Raw genomic sequence first — 15064 nt, forward strand, 5'->3', positions numbered from 1 at the left:
CGTGTGGGGTCACATCTCAGGCAGCAGTCGCCCGTGTTGCCAGCGTCGCGCGAAGACGAAAAGGGAAAGGACGCTTCTCCTGGAGCCGCAGACTCACCGGCGTCGAGCCTCAGTGTCTCTCGCTTCTTCGGCTCCGTGTCTTACGAGGGCCGCCTGGAAGAGACTGGAAGCCAGAAGGAGGAAGACAGCCGATCCGACAGAGTCTCGCTGTCTCCGTCGGAGGGCCGAGTCTCTGGGTCGCGGCCGCAACTCGCGTGCGAAGGGATTCACGGCGCGACCCTGCGACGAAGAACCGTTGGAATCCAAAGTGAGATTCGTACAGAAAGAACTTCCCTTTCATTTGCGAATTCAACAGACACGAAACAGTCACGCAAATGCATCTTATTACACACACCAACAGAATGGTATAATATATATATATATATACATTACACATGGATTACTTCAGTCGCCTGCGTATGACTCAGGGGAGGTATTGATTTTGTTTTCCGTCGTTGATTTTCTCACGAAATGCAGGGTCATTGTCATGCGCGTATTCGTTTCGGCTTTCGTCCAGGCCAACATTCGTCGCAGAGTCTGCTTAGCAGCCGCCAGCAGTCGGAAGACGAGCGCCAGTACACGGAAGGCGAGGAGGGCGAGACAGAAGATGACAGAAGCACAGTGTCGCGCCGAGGCCGAGATCGGATGTACTCGCGTGACTACCATCGAGAAAGTCGGAGCTCGAGTCCTCGCGATGGAGAGCTGAGTGACCGGTACCCTCTGCGGTGCATCCGAAGTATCGGCGATGGATACATCATTCGAGGTGGGAGAACTGGAAACGTGGTTATGAGGCATCCGTCAGGCATGTCTTTCGATTCGCGTCCAAGTTCGCAGTTCACCTTCTCATCGCCCGTCGTCGGCGACGATAGCTTCGATGACTCTCGCCGTGCCATGTACTTCGGACGAGGTGAGGAATCGCTTTCGGGTGCTGGAGGGAGGCAGGCTGTCGGCTGCGCTGGTGAAAACGCGACGATACTATCCAAAAGGATGCATTTGCATGAGGCTGTTTACGCCCTCATTCGCACGCAGACATCAATTTGCGCAGTCGAGAATGCTGGGAACCCACACGGGAAGAACCCCGCATTTGCGCGCAGTGTTCCACACATACACATCGTTTGAGATGCTGTTGTGTCACTGCGAGGAAGTCGATTTCTCGAACCGGCTTCCATTTGCATTGCCTGCAGATGGCGTGCATCGAGATGATCTTCACACCGCGTTTCTCTCTGGTACAGAACGAGCAAGCGTCTCTCTGGCTTTGTGTGGAATGGTGTGTGCTCAGGCTCACCTCGGAGTCTGACGCCGCCCTCTGAGCGGGGGACTGCGTCTCCGTCGGTTGGGGAGGAAGGGCCGCCGCTGTCTCCGCAGATAAGCCCGACGGGGTCTGCGCGAGGACGGGTCCCTCGAAGCTCGAGCTTGTACATGCCTGCGGTGGACGAGGGGGAAGATCGAGAAAGGTATTTTCGGCCTCGCCGTCGCATGCTGCGTCCGGGCGCGAGCTTGCTGCCGCCGCTGTCTCCGTCTCCGAGCCGGGCAGGAGTCCCGTTTCTCTACGACAACATTGACTTCCCCACGGGTTTCCGAGAGACACCGATGGAGGGGCAGATTCGGAGGAACTGCGACTTCTACGACGCCTCGATCTTCACCGACTTGGCGCGCAAAGACCTGCGCAGCCACCGCATAAATGAGTTCATCAAGTGCATGGCCCTCTGCAACACAGTCGTCCCCTGGGTTTACACAGCGACGCCATGCTCGTCATCGTGTCCGGGCCTGCCGTCCACGGCGAACTTTTCCGTGGCTGCTTACCCCACAGGCGGAGGCGCGAATTCGCTGTTCTCCTGCTCCGCCTCCGCCTTTGCGGGCCCCGTAACCCAGGGCTTCCCGTCTGTCACGCATCCGGCGGCTTTGGCGTCGGACGGCGCGGCGGGTGCGGACGAGGACGAAGAGAAAAACGTTTCGCAGCTGCTCCTACCCTCAGGCACGAGCGCCTCCTCAGGCGCCCCCAGTGGACCCCGGGGGGATCCCCAGCTTGTGTCGCTGCTCGGGAGGCAAGGGCAGGGCCACGGGAGCTTGGGGGCTCCAGGCAGCGGCCTGCCAACCTCCGGGTGCCTTGGCGGGGCTGGAGGCTCGGGGGCTCGGGGACCCATGGGCCTCCACGGCTCCAGGCGAAGTCTGCCAGGCAGCAGCGATTGCCGAGTCCCCAGTACGGCGAGGCCTGCCCCGCTCCTTGGCCCAGACGCTGCAGGAAGAGGTTTCGGACCGGTAAGCGGACGCAGACGAAAAAATATGGGAGACGAAGTGGGGACGGAGGAGATGCAGGGGCTCTTGTCTAATGAGGCAGACGCACGGGAAGGGAGAACCTCGAAACCTTGTAGGTGTAGCGAAGCACAGGCGGAAACGGGTACCTTGATACCTTTCGGCGACCATCTCGTTTTTAACCTATCTCTCTAAATCAGTTGTTGTGGCACTTGACACAGACCCGTCCCAATTGCAGGTACATATCTATATCTATATCCATCCATCTATGTTCTACACGTCTATAGGTTTTTTTCGTTTATTCTAGGACAGGATCTCCTCCGTGGATTCGATCTCGTTTTTGGTTCGCCGTTTCCTGTGCGAGTATCCCTGTCTGTTTTTTGCCAGCGTTCCGGTCTCTGTTTTTGCCTTTTCTCCTCCAGGACTATGTGCCTTCGCCGCGGCCTCTCTCGCCTGCAGGCCCGCCGAATGCGTCGACGGGATCGTTGGGCGAGGCGCCGAAAGCTGATAAGCCTGCGTCTCCAGAAGAGGCTGCATCGCCGGGAAAGGATGGCGAAGAGGCCCCCTCGTCTACCCCACGCTGCGTGTTTGCTCCCTCGACCTTGGTCCCGCCGTCTGTGTTGCGGTCGCACACGGGCGCGGGCGGCCTGCGACCCTCAAAGAGCTTGGCGCGGGGCGTTTCCTTCAAAGAGAAACATGAGGAATTTGCGTTTAGCAAAGATGAAGACACGGCGACGGTCGACCAAGACGACACCCAGAGCGCCACAGATGAGGAGCACGATGTCGAGGGCGAGGAGGAAGAGGCGGGGAAGTCAGCCGAGAGGCTCACAAAAGCGAAGCGAAACCGCAGCGCCTCTGCCAGCCTCATGAGTCTCAAGTCGAAAGTCACTGCGAGCGGCCGGGATGTCGCCGATCTTCTGTTTCGAAGGTCGGGTGGAGAGAAAGAAGAGAAAGCCGCGAAACGATGGCCTTCTTGTGTTTCACTTGCGTCTGCTTGGTCCGTTCTCCATGGCTGTTTTTTCGTGGATCTACCACGTTTCGTCCTCGTCCCCCTCTTTGATGGTACCGCTGTGCGCAGAGTTTTTAGGGCTCGCGTCGTCGCTGGATACGACGTAATGCGATTTTCACGATTTTCTTCAGTGCTTTGTGAGAGTTTTCTCGGGGACAGGTTCGAGAACTCGCCTCTCAAGGTAGAGACGTTTTTCCTCGACTTTGTGTTTTTTGATGAGTGCTGCACATTGCTGTTCATCTTTTCTCTCCGTTGCTTTCGCTCCCTGATGCGCTTTGAACAGCCCCCCCTCGCTATTGCCGCCCTGCCTTGGTATGCGGATAGAGCATTGTGGTTTCCCAGCGTCCCGTCTATTTCTTGCTGATGCTGATGAGTCCAGTTTCGATTTCGCTGCTTCGATCCCCGGATCCTCTCTCTTTCCCTGCAGAGGCTCGCGAGGCAACAGCGGCACTGACCCGGACCCTGCGTCGGCGCGGACAGTTGGGAGGTCCTCGTCTGTGGAGAGAGCGCAGCAGCCGCCGACTCACGGGGGGTTCAGCACAGTGACGGGGACTGGCGAAAGCCGAAGCAGTTTAGTCAGCATCATCAAGTACCAAGCTTCCTCCCCCGATGAAGAGTGTCTCGTCTCGGCTGCCTCCCACATGGGCTACACGTTAGTTTCGCGAACCAACAACTACGCGATTTTGAACATCAACGGACAAGAGCGACGGTGGCAAATCATCGGCGTTAACGAATTCACTCAAAAACGTGGCCGCATGAGTATCGTCGTCAGACCTCAAGAATGGACTGAGGGCTCCATTCTCTACGTCAAAGGTATGAACTGCTGGGTTTTCAATACGTGTCAGGGGGAGAGGTTTGCAGTCCACATGCGACCAGTTTAGACAACGATCTTGAGGGGAGGTCTTTTTACTTCCGAGCGAAGCGTGCAACATGCGAGAAGGCCTGAAGGGGGCGGTCGACGACTGCGCTCAGGTGATTCAGGATTTGCGTTTTCGCTGCTTGCAATTCCATCGAGGAGAGAGCGTCGCCTGAAGCTTGTTTCAAGAGTATCGGGGTGCTGATGGGTTGTCATTTCACAGACCATGTGTACACACAAACACTGAGTTCTGTCTTCCTTGAGCCGCCCTGAATTTCCTAGAGTGTTCTGTTTACTCTCAGCCTGTTACCGAACTCGTTACCCTGTCTCTCCCTTAGCGTTTCATCTGGCCGTTTGGATTTGCACCGTCTTGTCACCTTGTCCCCCAGGCGCGGACGTGGCGATGTTGGACCTTCTGTCTACATCTTTCACGCGAGGCCACGACTTTCGGCAGAGTTTTTCGTGCCTGAGTCGATACGCGGAGAGTTTTTCTGGAGGGCGTGGACCTCAGGTGTCGCTATCGCGGCTCCAATCCAACGCCTCCACCAAGGGGTCAGGAGGCCCACCGGTGCGCCGCTCCGTCAGCGGCAGCGACCCGCGACTGCAGCCGAGCCGGTCGGTGTCGCTGCCGCGCACGGTCCCGCCGGGCCAGGAGACCCCCATGGCGGGAGACCAGCTGGAAGGCCCCGAGGCGGCGGAGACAGTCAACCCCTCTGGACAAACGTACAGCCAAGGCGAGGAGGAGGAGGGACTGCGGAGTCGCCTCGCACGCGCAGACTCGATGCTAAGGTCTCTGAACCCTGCGCTGTACAACTACGACAAACAGCACCAACGCGGACATGGTCCAGAAGGGGACGAAGGAAGCCATGAGCTCGAAGGGCACGACGCACACACTGGCGACAGCCATGGCGGGCACCATCGAGATCAAGCCGAGCCACGAGCTGGAGACGCCGTCGGTCCCGAATCCGCGTCGCGCCTCCCTCAGAAGACACAGAATCGCCTTCCGCAGCACTTGGGGAACGCGGGAGTCTGCGCCCATGGGCATGCCTGGACACCTTCGGAAGAGAACTACTGTGCGGCGTTTTTCGACGACGATGAAGACGAGCTGATTGCCCTCGGAGACATCGCTCTAGTCGAACAGCACCTGAAACGGTTTTCCCTCCAGGGGCTCCGCACGATGGCCCTCGCATGCCGATACCTCACGCAAGAAGAGACAGAAACGTACAAACGCCTGTACACGGACGCCTGCGCAAGTGTCTACTGTCGGGCAGAGAGACTCGAAGAAGTGGCTGAAGACATGGAACGCGATTTAGAGTACCTGGGAATCACTGGAGTCCGCGACAAACTCCAGGAACAAGTCCCCGAAACGCTGCAACTCATGATGGAAGCTGGAATTCGCGTCTGGATGGTCACTGGTACGCCGCGTGCAAGGCATCGGAGCGCTGCTTCTAGAGGCAGCGCCGGAGTTCATAGAACATGTGTGAAACGGGCAGGAGGGAGCACGGGAGCGTAAACCCCGCAAGGGGGGGAGGGTGTCTGTTGCATTCTTGGCACGCTGGTCGTGGTTGATTTTCATTTGATTCGTCTAGATGTTTCCGTCTCTTTCGTTATGGCCACATATATATATGTCTATAAATTTGTGCTTGTGAATTATATACATATAAAAACATACAAGTTGAACATGGAGGTACATATCTCACCGTCAGGTGTGGCATGTCGATTGTCCTCGGAGATTCACATCTCGCTGCCTGTCTCCAATATGCTAAACAGCGTGTTGTCTCTGCCATGAGATTTCTGTAATCTTCTCTATGTCCATCTTGGCTTTTCACTCTGTATCTATCTTTTTCTGTTTCTCTGTTACTCTCTACAACTTATTCCTTCTTTCTGTCGGCCTCGCTGTCGCATTTTCCGTGTTGTCCCTCTCTGCCCGTCTGTGTGAATGTACATGCTTTCTGCAACAGTCACAAGTGAAGGTCTACGCCTCCTCTGCTCCTGCGTTTTCCTTGTGAGTTGCTGGACTCTTGTTTCACCCTTTTTCTGGTTGCTCCCTTTTTTCCTTCAGGTGATAATGTAGAATACGCTCTGCACATCTGCCACAGCTGCCGCCTCCTGACCTCGCGTACGCGCATCTTCCACGCGGCCTTGGAGTTCAGCGGCCGAAAAGCCAAGCGCGAAGGTGTGATGCTTTACGAGCTTTTTCGCAAGGCGAGGAGGCTGAAGCGAAGTGACGAACACATTTGCCTCGTTGTCACGGGTCCGAATCTGCGGACGTTCTTGAACCATCCAGATCTCCAGGTAAACGGAAGAGACTAAAGGTGCAAGACGCGGAAGAGGCGACGAGAGTGCATGCCGCACAAGGTCTCGGGAGAAGCGGCTTTTCTAGATGCACACTAGGTCTGTAACGAGGCATTTCATTCGCGACCTTTTTTAGAGGACCAGGCATTCGGTCGAGACGAATCTCCGGGGGGTGACGACCACGGCGATAATCGGGACATCTGTACACTGGTATGCGAGGGCTCGTTCTCGCGAATGCACTTTCTCACAAAAGGGGAGAGTCAGCGGAGGGTGGGGAGACACAACGAAGGAAACGAAGGCAGACAACGCAGGTGGCACTGAGAGTGAACTCCCGTGCCACAGTCGTTTTAGAGAGTAGCCGAGATGGTAAGGGTGACCTCGGATCCGTTTCGGCATATGGTTCTGTAGTTCGGTGTTGCATGCATCTGCTTATGCTGGTATGTCTCTTTGTGGGGAGAGCTTGTATGTGCCTGTTGGTGTTCAAACATGCGCGGGATGAGACTAGTCTTCACGCGCTTAACGCGACAGCCATGAACACTGCAGTAGATCTTGATATCGGTCGACAAAAAAAGGCCTTCACCACGTAGGCGAGAAAGCCTACCTGGCAGAACATGTTCCTCTAGTTTAGGAATGCGAATCCTGAGGGCTCGCGTGCAGGAGGCACTCTCAGGGGGGAGGAAAAAGAAGAAAACCATTCCACGTTTCACGTCGAAGTCGTGCCGAAGAGGCAAAGCGTAGATATTCTGTGCAAAACAGCTGGGAGACGCGCAAGGCAGCCGGAAAGAGAGGGACGAGTTTTGTCGACTTTCAAACAGAGAACAAGAAGCAGTGTGCTTTTCTTCAGACGTACTTCCTCAACATGGCTTGCTGCTCGGATGTTGTCGTCGCCGCTCGTGTCACGCCGTCCCAGAAAGCAGAGATGGTCAGGTTGGTGAAGAAGCGCCTAACTCCTCAACCCATCACCATGGCAGTAGGTAAGTGTGAGACATTGTTTTTCTTTTTGTTCGCGTTTTCTCCGTGTCGGCATGCGGCTCCACACTGGCTTGCATGCATCTCGGCTTTTCGAGTGAAGCTACAGTGAACAATGTAGCTCTTCGAGGGAGCAGTGTTTCCCCTTTCGACTCCTGGTTGAGGTAGTGAAGCGCTCTGTTTACTGAGCTGAACCATTGCACGATGTTCTGAAGTCAACGACCAAAAACTCAATTTGAAAGAACGCTTTTTAGGTCCCCCAATGCAAAACAATCGGCAAGCTTCGTGCCGCCAGCTGATCGAATGCCACTACGGAACACGGGACTAGAAACCCCAGTGCAAAAGTTTTCTCCGCGAACCAAAAGGAAGGAGTGACTGCCATGCTGGCGTAGAGTGTTGTTCATACGATTCAGTATCCGTCATCCGTCATCTGTGTTGAGAACAAAGTCGAGGTAGAGTGGCTGTCTTGTATCCTGAGTCACTGTCATGCATCAGGCACTTGTTCGCCTCATTCGGTTTCTTGAGGAGTCTTTAAACGAAGTATGTTTTCTTTTGTGGCTCAGTCTGCATCTCTGTTAAGGCGATCGTTCTTCAGTGACACTTTCGTGGATTACTCTTCGTCTACTTCTTTCGCTTCGTAACAGCTGCTTTCAACTGTTTCTTCCGTGGATGCTCAATGACTTTTCCTTTCCAGGAGATGGAGGAAATGATGTTGCAATGCTTCAAGAGGCTCATGTTGGCGTTGCGATTCGCGGGAAGGATAGCGCCGCAGCTGTTGCGGCGGCCTACGCGGATTATTCCTTCACAGAGTTCAGGTGAATATTCACATCTTGCATGCCCCGATTTGAGACGCAACCTATGTCAACTGTAAAGCCGAAACTCCGTGATGAAGCTTGCATATCGACAGACAGGGGGTCGCTTGCCGGCTTTATAGTAGTTTCTACCTATCCATATCTGTGTATATATCGATCTACATCTGTTTATCAATGTTTCTGTCTGTCTGTCGATATCGATCAGTGTATCTATCTGTCTCTATGTTTGCATAGCGGCTTCTTGTATGTACCTGTGTACATACTTATGCGTTAAGATGCTTGTTTTTCTTGGGTCTGTGGATATCTTTTTCAGGTTCCTTCAGCGTCTTTTGTTCGTCCACGGCCGTTTGAGTTTGATGCGCGTTTCGACAGTCATTCTTTGGAGTTTCTTCAAGTCTCTGTGCATTGGCCTTCCAAGTAGGAAAGATGCGGGACACAGAGAGCTTGCGACGGAGCCGAACATGCTCGAAGAGGGTCAAGAGAAAGAGAAGAACAGAGACAGCGGAGGCTTAGCGAATCCGTCAGAGGTCGTGAATCATCCCGAAAAACGGGAAGGTGGCGGTCCTGCAATATCCAGCTTGCTTCTCTTGATTCTCAGTTCCGTTTTTCTGTTTCGCTTTTCTCAGCTTTCCTGTTTCAGCCCCAGGCGTTCTGGTCTGCTGTCGAGGTGTACGATCCTCTGCTCCTCATGATTGTCGACTTCTTCTGGACGACGCTCCCAGGCATCATTCATGGTTACAGCGACCAGGATCTGCCGACGCACCTTCTTCCCTCTGTGCCTGTCCTCTACACACCGGTGAGACACAAGGCGACTGTTTGTGTCCGCGGTTCGACCCCCTTTTTGTCGACGCTTTCTGATCTGTCCTTTTCTCTCGCTCATATTCGACGATTCTCTCTTCGTCTGGCGTTCTGTGCAACCATCTTTGTGCCTGTGTTACTCCCCATCTCGCCGTCTTTCTCCACGTCTTCCAGTCTGTCTGCTGCATCTTCGCTTTTGTGCTGGTATGCCTGTCGATCTCTCTTTGTCTCTCTTTTCTCTCTGTCTGGTCCCCCTGCTGCTCGTCTTGCTGCTGTAGAGTTCAGTCTCTCGTGACCTCTGAAACTCTGTTTTTTGTCCTCTTTCAAATTCTGTCTTTTTGTTGCTGTTCTCCTGTTTTGCGGGTTCGTCTGAGTGTTGTCTCTGCGTCTCCGGACCTTCTCAGTTTCCGTGGTGACTTCACCTTTTCTCCGTTTCTTATCCCTCAACTCCCTTACCCCCCTTCGCCGGTGCGTGCACGCAGGGGCGACGGCGACTGTATTTCAACGGCTTCCGCTTCATTCTCTGGACTGTCGAAGGCATTATCTACTCGTTTCTCATCTTCTACCTCCTTCAGGTACTTGCAGAAAACGACTTTTCGGGGATCGACCTCTCTTCCTCCCCTTTGTCTTCACGTCTGTCTGCGGCGTCTCGAGCTTCTGTCTGTGTTTTCTTTCGTGAAGAAAATCTTTTTTACAGTTTCAGGCGCGACTCGCTTTCTTTTCGGATCCCTGTCTCTCTCTCTCTCGCTGACGCCCCTTGTGATGCGGACCGGTCGGACTCTCTTGTCTCCGGCGCGCAGTGCGTGAGCGAGGACTTACGAGTCTGGAAGTGTGGAGATTCTCCTTGCTTTTCCACCCGTCTGTGACTGGAGACGTCAGAGAGTGGAGGTGGTTTTGCGCTTCCTCATTTGTCTCCTTTCTCGTCCAGGCGACGTGGATGGACGGCAACACCTTTCACGATGGCCAAGTCCTTGGGTTCCACAGCTACGGCATTCTCCTGCTCTTCGGCTCGCTTCTGCAGTCGAATGTTCGGATGTACGTCCAGTTGGCGCGTCTCCCTGGAAAGAGGACATCTGCTTCTCCAAGACGATTTGTTTCGCCTCTCTGTTCAACGCTTCTGGAGCGATGTTGCACTCTTCTCTCTCTCCTCCTATTGGGGGCCTCGTTTCGTCTCGTGTCGCCTCTCCGCGTGGTTGGGGCTATCTGTCCTGTTGACTTCGCCTCGGTCTTTCTGAGTGTCTCCCAGGCTTTCTCTTCCGCTTGTCAGAAGCCCGTTTCGGCATGATCGAGCTGTCTCCTCTTCCGCCGCACAGCGACCTCAGAGACGGTCACAATTGTCTCCTTTTCGGTGATGGCCTCTCGCTGTCTGTTGTTGTTCAGCATCCTGGAGACGAGTCTCTGGACGCCTACGTTCCTTTTCACAACCATCGTCCTTTGCACAATCATGTTCTTCCCGAGTAAGGCTTTTCTTGCCGAGGGGGGGGAAAAGCAACAACCCTCAGGGCCGACGTCAGTGACTGGGGAAACACAGAGTTCGCTTTCTACGCCAAGGTAGCCTCTCAGTTGTCTCCTGTCTGTCAGGAAGGGGCCTCACACTTCAGGTCTAGATCGCGCTCTCGTTCGTCTCGTCGCTGTAGCGAGAAAGGGAATGTTGATGCACGCCCAACGTATTTCTATACGAAGAAAGAGAGTGCGGCTTTGTTGTTTTTCAGCGGTACTTTTGTACTCTGTCACGGGGTGGCCGCGACGCTACATGGAACTCGCAGGCCGCGTCGTTTTTGCCTGGCCCATGCTCTACTTCTTAATACCCCTCTGGGTATCCATTGGTGAGAACAAAGTCAAAAATTGGTTCCTTTGCATTTGCTGTCTCCGCGTCGTAGCGGGTGAACTCCAACACGTTGCAGCTGCACTGATTTGTACTTTTCTTCCTCTCTGTCCGCATCTCTGCATTTGAACTGGAAAGGCGAGACAAAGAACGATAGGGCTAGCGCGGAGATTCACCTCTCGGCTACTTCGTGATTCGCGTCCCTGCGTGGTGATATTGAAGGTCGGAGAGCGGCGTATCGATCGGAACGGCTCCTCTGTTGTTCGACAACCTGTCGCTTTCTGCCTCTGCATCTTTCGTATTGTCATTCTCCATGCGTGGGTCTAGACTGCAGGCGCCTGGTCTTTATTGTGTGTGTGTGTGGCTTTCATTTCTGCTTGTTTCTTCGGATCTGACGTTCTTCTTGCTGTGTATCCGCATCCTCTCTCGTCTTGTTCTTTCGGGCCAGCGGCGCGTTGGAGAGAGTGGGCGAGGACCGCAAGTGTGTTGAACAGACGAAGGACCCAGGTAGCTCTTCCTGCTGGCGTTTCACTTCCTTTCTGTTTGCCTTCTTGCTGTGTTCGACGTCTCCTCAGGCATTCTCGTGCAACTGCTTCTTCAGGTCTTCACTTCTTCATTGTTCCCAAATATCAGGTCAGCAGGAGTGTGCTGCGTTTCTCGTCTCTGGCTGTGCGAATCGTTTTGTTTCGCTGCTCCTCTTTCCCCGCGTCTCGCCTCTCGTGGCTTTCGCTCGGATTGCTTTCTTGGCTCACACCGGAAAACGTAGAGAAATGTGCGCCTGTGCGGATAGTCGCGTCTCACCGAGTTCAGGATTTTCTCCGCTTTTCGCCAGTTCCTCCACTCTTCTGTCTCTTCGCGCGTCGGCCGTCATTCTCATCTCGCTCAAGCCAAGGCGCAGACAGCAGACTCGCCGTGGGCGTCGGTCTTCGTCGCGTGTGGCCTTCGTTTCTCGCTTGTCGGACATGTTCTCGTTTTACCTCTTTCTCTTCGTTGCAGCGGATCTGTAAAGCAGTATCTCGCGCAAAAGCAGGCGGATGTCAACTACCGCCGAAAAGCTTCTAAACACCCTTTCTCGCAGCCCCGACCTCGACTCCTTCCAGGTGCGGATTTTCGGCCAAGGCTCTCTTGCTGCCGTCTGTATACCTAAGAACTCGATGGTCATCTCTGTGTCGATAAGGAAACCCACCACAGGTTGCTGTCTGCAGATTTCCTTCTTTCCTCATCTGTCTCATAAGCTTCCTATCCACCTCTGAACAGCCCAGTCTCTTCCTTGTCGCCGTCTCTCTGTCCGCATCTCCCGCCACACACACATGCACATGTGTGTTTGAGTAGAAATGTCTCCGAGTGTGTGTAGGTCCGTTTGTGCGGATAAATATCTTCACGAATACTGTGAAGGTGCTCGTTGTCGAGTTGTTCTTTTATATCAATGAATGATTTGCATGCAAGCTTCCGCTGAAGGCAATACCGAAGCTTGTGTTCCCCGTCCGTCGAACCAAGTCACACGAAAATTCATAGCTGCAGCTCTGTTTTTCTGGATTGTTTTCGACATCCTCTGTCGCGGTCTTTCTCTATGTGTGTCCTAGAGTCTCTTAGTCGCTAAGGAGGCGGCGTTTCTCTTGGTTTGATGTCTTCTGCTCCAAAAACTGTCGCTGTCCCCTTACCAGGCGGGCACGATGAGTACGGCTTGTTCTGCGGCATGGGCTCCTGCTGGAGTTTATTCAAGAGGAGTTTGTGGTTCATGGGTGGCTGTTGCTTGATGGATACACCGAACGTCGCCGATGACTTCACCGCTTCTCCGGCGCTTTGTGCCGAGTTGCGTGAGCGCTTCAACCCTCTGCGTCGGAAGAGTGTCGCGGATCGTTTGCCGCCGCCCCGGCGCTTCCGGATCAACGAAAACTTCCTCTCCTACACAGGAGCATCGGACGAGAAAGGTGATCCTTCTTTTCGTTTTCTCACGCCACAAGACGCCAGAGACTTGACGGGGCTAAGCTGACACATCTCTCTTTTTGACACAGGCTTCAAAGAGCTCGCCGTCGTTGCACAGCGGCCTCCCTTTTCGGGGAAGTCCCTCTTCCTACGGGTCCCATGCGTTTCTTGGTTGTTGTTTCAGTCCATCATCATCGCGACAAGTGGAAAAGTGTTTCTCTCCATTATTCTGATTCGCATCCATTGCCATCTCGGACTCTCCTCTACCGCTGCCTTTTTTTCCTCTCTCTTTCCTCCCTGTGTTTCCTGCCGAACTGTTTCTCTCTTTTTACCTACGCTTGTACCTTTTCTCGAATCTCTGCTCGATTTGTCTCCGCTTCCTCTGAGTGAGTCGTACATCGTGCAGTAGCGGCTCTCCTGGGCTGCACTGCTGAAGTGGTTTCCCTCTGCGTTTTGTCTCCTCGTTTGTCGTGTCTTGAGTGACTCGTCTGCACACCCTGCTACCGACCTGACGTTTCTCTGGCTGTGCCGGAGACACTCTCTTCCCCCTCATCGTCGTCTTCCGTCCACTGCTCATCTGGCTCTGTTTGCTTTGCAGGTGCTGACGGAGTCCAGCGAGACTTGGGCGGGAAGGGCAGCGCCTGTGGGCCAGGCGCTGCGGGCCTCACGGCCGGCACTGGGGCGCCCGGCGCCGGGAGAAGCAAATCCGTTTTCGGAGGCGGAGGCGGTGTCATGCCCATGGCCGACATGGCCGCAGATTTGGAGACCGAAAACAGCTTGTCCAGCAACGGCTCGGAACAGGAGAAGGCTGGAGACAACGTCACGAAACTCGTCAAGGTTTCGCACCTCATCAACCGCTTCACTCTGCGCTTCAAAGACATGCAACTTGAAGCCGACTATCAAATACACAACAAGAAGTCGTTCCTCAAAAGACTCGTGCCTTGGTAAGCGTGTACCTGTACACGCGCATATAAACAAGTATATATATATATATATATGTATATATGTTTCTTTACTTATATATATGTATGGGAGGAGCAATACAGAGCTGTAGAATGCATCGCTATGTGGCTGGTGTGCCTGTACTGCAACTGATGTCGTTCGCTTTCTGGAGGAAGATCTCGATTCTCCCCTGTGTTGCTTCAACGCAGTCTCGATCGCTGTTTAGCTGCCGCGGTGAAAGCAGCTCGTTTCTCGAGGAGTGTCTGCAAGTTGCTGTGTCGATGTTCTGCGAGTCTCGACAAAGTGCTGAAGCTGTTTCGTGGACTCGATTTGTGCTGTGGAGTGCTCATGGAGGCGTTCATACTCGAACTAGAACTCCTGTTCTGCCGTCTCTCTCTGTGGGGACCTCCATGCTGGTTCGTCTCGTCGAATTTCGTCTGGAAGTTCGGAGCCTGCTTTTCCTGCCCAGGTACCGCGTCATCTTCATGTTGATTGCCTTGTATCAACTTCTGAGCTTCTTAACGGAATATTTCATTGACATCCACTGGAACCCAGGCGAGACAGAAATGGAGCGTAAGTCGTCTGAAGATCCACCTTCCGGGATTCTCGCTCTTGCCCTCTCCCGGCGACACCTGCCTTTCTGTCTACTCCCTTCGTCTTGTTCACTTCACTTCCCTCTAGCGATATCTTCGCTTTCGGTGCTGTTTCTCTTCCTTGCGGTCTGGAGCGAAAAATACCTTTTTCAGTGCCTTCGATGCCCTGCGTGTACCTAACGGGGAAGTGGGTCGAATTCAAGGCTTTCATCTCTTCCTTCCTGTGCTCTCTTTCGACCTATGTGTTTAGAGAGCAGAGGACACAGAGGCGGATCTACGTCTCTCTTTCATTTTTTCGATGTTTACGAGAAACGCGTTGCCGACTCTGCGGTGTTGCGTTCTTTCCGACTGGTTCGTTTTTCTTCGAGCTCTGTCCATGTTTCTCATGGAGCAACGTCTTTGTTTCTTCTCCTTTTTCCTCAGCCTGGATGTGTGTGCCGACGTTGGTGGTGGAAATCGGATTTGCCGCCGTCGTTGTCTGCACCTTCTACGATTTTATTTTCCTCGACCATTTTTCGCTCATTCTCAATTCAATCGTCTTCCTCATGGTTTCCTCCAGCATCGTCTTCTACACCGCCTCGGTAGGTGTCTGTGCGGAACTTCCACGTCTGTTCCTTGCGCACAGATAAGACGCAAAAGGCGACTTTCAAAGTGAATATCGTATTCGCAAAGGCGTTGAAAACTCTCCGCTTTTCTCTCTCTTCCGGTTTACCGGTGAAGACCTTCGCAACACGCTTGGAAGAGTGG

General features: G+C 53.9%; 1 protein-coding gene across 1 annotated transcript in view; it reads left to right on the forward strand.

The window, feature by feature from the left end:
- Positions 1-15064, forward strand: part of TGME49_254370 (guanylyl cyclase) — a 39085-nt gene that overhangs the window by 5258 nt on the left and 18763 nt on the right. Inside the window, exons 5-25 of the mRNA XM_018781054.1 lie at positions 21-307; positions 557-946; positions 1319-2298; positions 2715-3220; positions 3729-4114; positions 4547-5572; positions 6220-6452; positions 7297-7426; positions 8116-8236; positions 8547-8650; positions 8860-9029; positions 9514-9606; positions 9960-10066; positions 10412-10488; positions 10744-10857; positions 11432-11489; positions 11853-11956; positions 12521-12787; positions 13381-13726; positions 14194-14297; positions 14741-14898. Of these exons, the coding sequence (XP_018638137.1) occupies positions 21-307; positions 557-946; positions 1319-2298; positions 2715-3220; positions 3729-4114; positions 4547-5572; positions 6220-6452; positions 7297-7426; positions 8116-8236; positions 8547-8650; positions 8860-9029; positions 9514-9606; positions 9960-10066; positions 10412-10488; positions 10744-10857; positions 11432-11489; positions 11853-11956; positions 12521-12787; positions 13381-13726; positions 14194-14297; positions 14741-14898 (5761 nt within the window). The remainder of the gene's footprint in view (positions 1-20; positions 308-556; positions 947-1318; positions 2299-2714; positions 3221-3728; positions 4115-4546; positions 5573-6219; positions 6453-7296; positions 7427-8115; positions 8237-8546; positions 8651-8859; positions 9030-9513; positions 9607-9959; positions 10067-10411; positions 10489-10743; positions 10858-11431; positions 11490-11852; positions 11957-12520; positions 12788-13380; positions 13727-14193; positions 14298-14740; positions 14899-15064) is intronic.

Source organism: Toxoplasma gondii, chromosome III (genome assembly GCF_000006565.2).
Source record: "Toxoplasma gondii ME49 chromosome III, whole genome shotgun sequence".
Lineage (NCBI taxonomy): Eukaryota > Apicomplexa > Conoidasida > Eucoccidiorida > Sarcocystidae > Toxoplasma > Toxoplasma gondii.